The sequence below is a fragment of the Penaeus vannamei genome, chromosome 22 (assembly GCF_042767895.1).
Source record: "Penaeus vannamei isolate JL-2024 chromosome 22, ASM4276789v1, whole genome shotgun sequence".
NCBI lineage: Eukaryota > Metazoa > Arthropoda > Malacostraca > Decapoda > Penaeidae > Penaeus > Penaeus vannamei.
Window position 1 is genome coordinate 1,340,840 of NC_091570.1, and position 5,000 is coordinate 1,345,839.

The window sequence follows — 5,000 nt, forward strand, 5'->3', positions numbered from 1 at the left end:
GTGTATGGGGGAGGGCGTGTGGGGGGAGGTGGGGAGGGTGTGTGTGGGGCGTGTGTGTATGGGATGGGGGATGTGTGTGTGTGTGGGGGAGGGGGGCGTGTGTGTGTGTGTGTTGTGTGAGTGTGTGTGTGTGTGTGTGTGTGTGTGTGTGTGTGTGTGTCTGTGTGTGTTGTGTGTGTGGGCGTGTGTGCGTGGGGGGGCGTGTGTGTTGTGTGTCTGTGTGTGTGTCTGCTTGTGTCTGTCTGCTTGTGTGTGTGTGTGTATACATATGTGTTTGTATGTGTGTGTCTGCCTGTGTGTGTGTGTTCATATGTGCGTGTAAAGAGAATTGAAACACTAAAATTTTTGCTTGTATTGTTGCTTTATATTCCCACTCGGTCCACCTGGTTGCAATAGAAAGCGAGTTGAATAGCATGGAAGGATGCCGTCACGTGTACAGACAAGTTTATGTGAAGCGAAGTGTGGAGGAAAAAAAAAACAATTATTTTTATGAATCGTCTCATGAATTCAAATAATCTAATCGACTACAGAATATGATACGAAGTGAGGAGGAAAAAAAAACAATTATTTTTATGAATCGTCTCATAAAGTCAATCTAATCGACTTTGAAATAGAATAAGGATAATAAAACAGACAAGAAAATAGATCTAAATCTCTGACAGATAGCTTCCCGAGGAATCAGAATAACCTTTGACCTAATTTCCCCCTCGGTTCCTTCCCCCTTCGCCAGCTCCGTGACCTCGGCGATGCGGTCCTGGGCGAGGGCAGCTCTCCGGGGTGTTTCCATGGCGACGCGTGCGCAGACGGAGGGGTCCTGTGTGCGCCGCATGCAAGGTGGGTGCGACCAAACAGGTTCTGAACACGTTTTGTTTCTGATTGCGCGACTGTCCATCTGCTTAGCGTTGTAACCGAGTGGCTGGTGTAAGTGTTCCGTTTTGTGTAAGTGTTCACCTGTTCTGTACGGTCTTTTTTTTGGTGTATTGATGTAAAAATTCTAGAGCTGTATAGGTCTTCAGTTGTATATCTGCGTGACTGTACAGGTGATTGCGTTACGCTTGCTTTTACGTACATACATATGTACATAAATACACACACACACACAAACAAACAAACAAACAAACAAACAAACAAACAAGCACACATATACCCACCCACAAACAAACAAACACACACATGCACATACACAAACAAACAATCAAACAAACACACACACACACACACACACACACACACACACACACACACACACACACACACACACACACACAACCAAACAAACACACCCCACAAACACAAACACACACACACACACTACCACACAAACAAACAAAGAAATAAACACACACATACACACACAGAGACACACATATAGAAAGAAAAGAAATACATTGATTGGTACAGTGACAAGATAGATAGCCACCGCAGAGACACATATATATATATATATATATATATATATAATATAGGTATATATATAAGACAGATAGTCAGCCAGACAGACATATAGATAGATGGATAGCATATATATATATATAGAAAGAAAAGAAATACATTGATTGGTAGATGAATAGATAGACAGAGATAGCAAAATGATTAGATAGATAGATAAACAGGTATTCAATAAGACAGATAGACAGACAAACAGACGTATAGATAGACGGATAGACAGACAGACAGACATAAAGATAGGTGGATAAACAGACAAACAGACAGATAGTAAAAATGGAAATAAATAAAGAAATAGATAAACAGATAAACAAACAGACAGATAGACAGATGAACAAACAGACAGACAGATAGATGAGCAGACAGATAGACAGATGAACAGACAGATAGACAGATGAATAAACAGACAGATAGACAGATAGATAGATGAACAAACAGACATACAGAAAGACATATGAACAAACAGACAGACGGATACACAAACAAACAAACAGCCAGTCAACCCGACCCACACCCTCCGACACAGCACACAGCCGTCCCCATCCGCCCCCAAAACAGCTCACAGCTAAACAGATGAACAAACAGACAGATAGACAGATGAACAAAAAGACAGATAGACAGACAGATAGATGAACAGACAGAAAGACAGATGAACAAACAGACAGACAGATACACAAACAAACGAACAGCCATTCAACCCGACCCACAGCCTCCGACACAACACACAGCCGTCCCCATCCGTCCCCAAAACAGCTCACAGCGCAATACACACACCCTGCCTCTCCCGGTGTCAGGTGCGTGAGAAGCGACACAGGCCCCAAGTGTGAGTGTCTCCCGGGCTGGGAAGGCGACACCTGCCACCTGAGGACGCAGCCTGCCTCCTTCAGTGCCAGCAGCTACGTGAAAGTGGCCCTGTCTGCCGTGCCGCCTCCGAACACCACCACGGTTCACTTGAGGTATGAGGTGGGCGGGTGGGTTTGGGGGTGGGTTTTGGGTGTGGGTTGGGTGGGGTGTTGCTGTGGTGAGGATAATGGTAACGATGATGATGATGATGATGATAATGATAACGATTATGATGATAAAGATGATAATTAGTATTATTATGATAATTATTGTTATCATTATCATTATTGTTATTATCATTATTATTATTTTTGCTGTTGTTATTATTATTGATGTTCTTATTACCATTATTATCAGTTTTATCATTATTATTATCATTATTATCTTCACTATCATTATCGACATCATTATTATTGTTAATATGTTTTTATTATTATTGTTGTTGTTATTGTTATTGTTCTTTATATTATTATTATCATTATTATTGTTCTTGTTATTATTATTTTCAATATGATGATGATAATGATCATGGTGATAATTATGATCATCACCATCAATATCGTCACCACCAGGGCCCAAGAACTTGCATCCTCTTCACCACCACCATCTTTATCGCCATCACCACCACCATCATCATCTTAACCACCACCATCATCACCACCATCATCATCATCATCATCATCATCATCATCATCACCATCATCATCATCATCATCATCATCATCATCATCATCATCAAAATCATCATCACCACCACCACCACCACCACCACCATCATCAACACCATCATCACCACCACCATCATCACCATCACCATCATCATCATCATCATCATCATCACCATCACCATCATCATCACCATCACCATCACCATCACCACCACCACCACCACCACCACCACCACCACCACCACCACTACCACCACCACCATCGTCATCACCACCACCACCATCATCATCATCACCATCACTCATGACCTTACCTCTCCCCCGCCCACAAGATTCCGCACGTGGGCGAGCTCGGGTCAGCTCCTGGCGCTGAGCTCCCAGCACGGGCGTGACCTCATGGCTGTGCACCTCGTGGGCGGCCAAGTCTGCCTCAAGCTCGCCCTTCACCAGAGTCCCACCATACACCTGTGCCTCCAGCAGGTGCACCTCAACGACGGCAAGTGGCACTCCGTCAGGATAGAGAGGTGGGTTCGGGTGTGTTAGGGAAAGGGGTGGGGGGTGGGGTGGGAGTGGAAGTTGGGGGGGGGGTGGATGGAGTGGGGAGTGGGGCTAGTGGGGTGTGAAGTGTTGAGGGTGGGGTGGGGGAGTGGGAGTTGGGGGGATGGGAGAGTGTTGAGCAGAGGTGGAAGGGTGGATGGAGTAGATGGGTGGATGGTGTATTGCTGAGGGTGGGAGGTGTTAAGTGAGGGTGGGTGGATGGGTGAGGATGGGTTAGAGGGATGGGTGGTGTGTGATGTGGATGGGTGGGAGGTGGTTGGATGGGTGGGTGGGTAGACGGGTGGGTGGGTCGGGTGGGGTTAGAGGGTGAGTGGGTGGGTGGGGAGGGGGTTGTTGAGTGGGTGGGGAGGGTGTGAGTGGATGGGGGTGGAAGGGTGGGAGGGTGGGGTTGTAGGGTGGTTGGGCGGGGTGGGCTGTTGGGATGTGGTCAGGATAGAAAGGTGGGGTTCGGGTGTGTTAGGAAAGGCCTGGGGGTGGGCTGGATGGGGTGGGAGGGTAGGTGGGTTGTTGAGTGTGGGGTGGGTTGTTGAGGGGGTGGTGGGTGATTGTAGGAGGTGGGTGGATGGGTGGGGGGGTTGTTGAGGGGTAGGTGATTATGGTTGTAGGGTAGTTGAGCAAGGATGGGCTGCTGGATGGGTTAGGATACAACGAGTGGGTTTGGGTGCTAGGGTTAGGTTTAGCTTAGGATGGGTTGGGTGGAAGTTGAGCGAAGTGGGTGGATGGTAGTTGCTGAGTGAGTGGGTGGGTGGTTGGGTTAGGTGTAAACGATGTGGGTGGATGGGGTAGTTGTGTGGGTGGGTGGGTGGGTAGTTAAACGAGTGGGTGGGTGGGTGGATGGGTTGCTGTGTAGTTGTGCGGGTAGGTGGGTTGTAATTAAGTGGGTAGGTGGGCAGGTGGGCTGTTAGGTGGGTGGGTAGTTAGTGGGGTGGATTGTTGGGTAATTTTCGATTCTCTCTCTGGTTGCTTTCAGATTCCGGTTCGTGCGTGTGTTTGTGTCTGAGAACATGTGTATAGGTGTTTATGCTTAAGTTCGCGCGTGTGTGTATGTGTGTGTGTGTGTATGGGTGCATACACTTACACATTGAAGATATGCATTGATGCATGCATACGTGCACACATACATAGTGGTATACATACTTGGTCACATACATGTATATATACACGCTTATATGCATACATGCATTGAAATATGAATACATAGACACATGCAAATGCATATCTATAAAAAAAAAAAGTAATATATATATATATATATACATGTACACATGCATAGAAATTTGAATACATATACATATGCACATCTATTAAATTTATATATATATATATATATATATATATATATATATATATATATATATATATATATATGCATATATGATATATATATTACACACACACACATATATATATATATGTGTGTGTGTTTGTGTGTGCGTAAGTGCGTGTGTGTGCGTGCGTGCGTGTGTGTGTGTGTGTGTGTGTGTG

General features: G+C 45.3%; 1 protein-coding gene across 2 annotated transcripts in view; it reads left to right on the top strand.

Annotated features, from left to right (window-relative positions):
* Positions 1-5,000, top strand: part of LOC113829630 (putative neural-cadherin 2) — a gene marked incomplete at its 3' end in the record, with an annotated part of 134,746 nt that overhangs the window by 124,674 nt on the left and 5,072 nt on the right. For both annotated transcript variants that reach the window (XM_070136379.1, XM_070136380.1), the window contains 3 exon segments: positions 731-834; positions 2,241-2,402; positions 3,290-3,481. In XM_070136379.1, the coding sequence (XP_069992480.1) occupies positions 731-834; positions 2,241-2,402; positions 3,290-3,481 (458 nt within the window).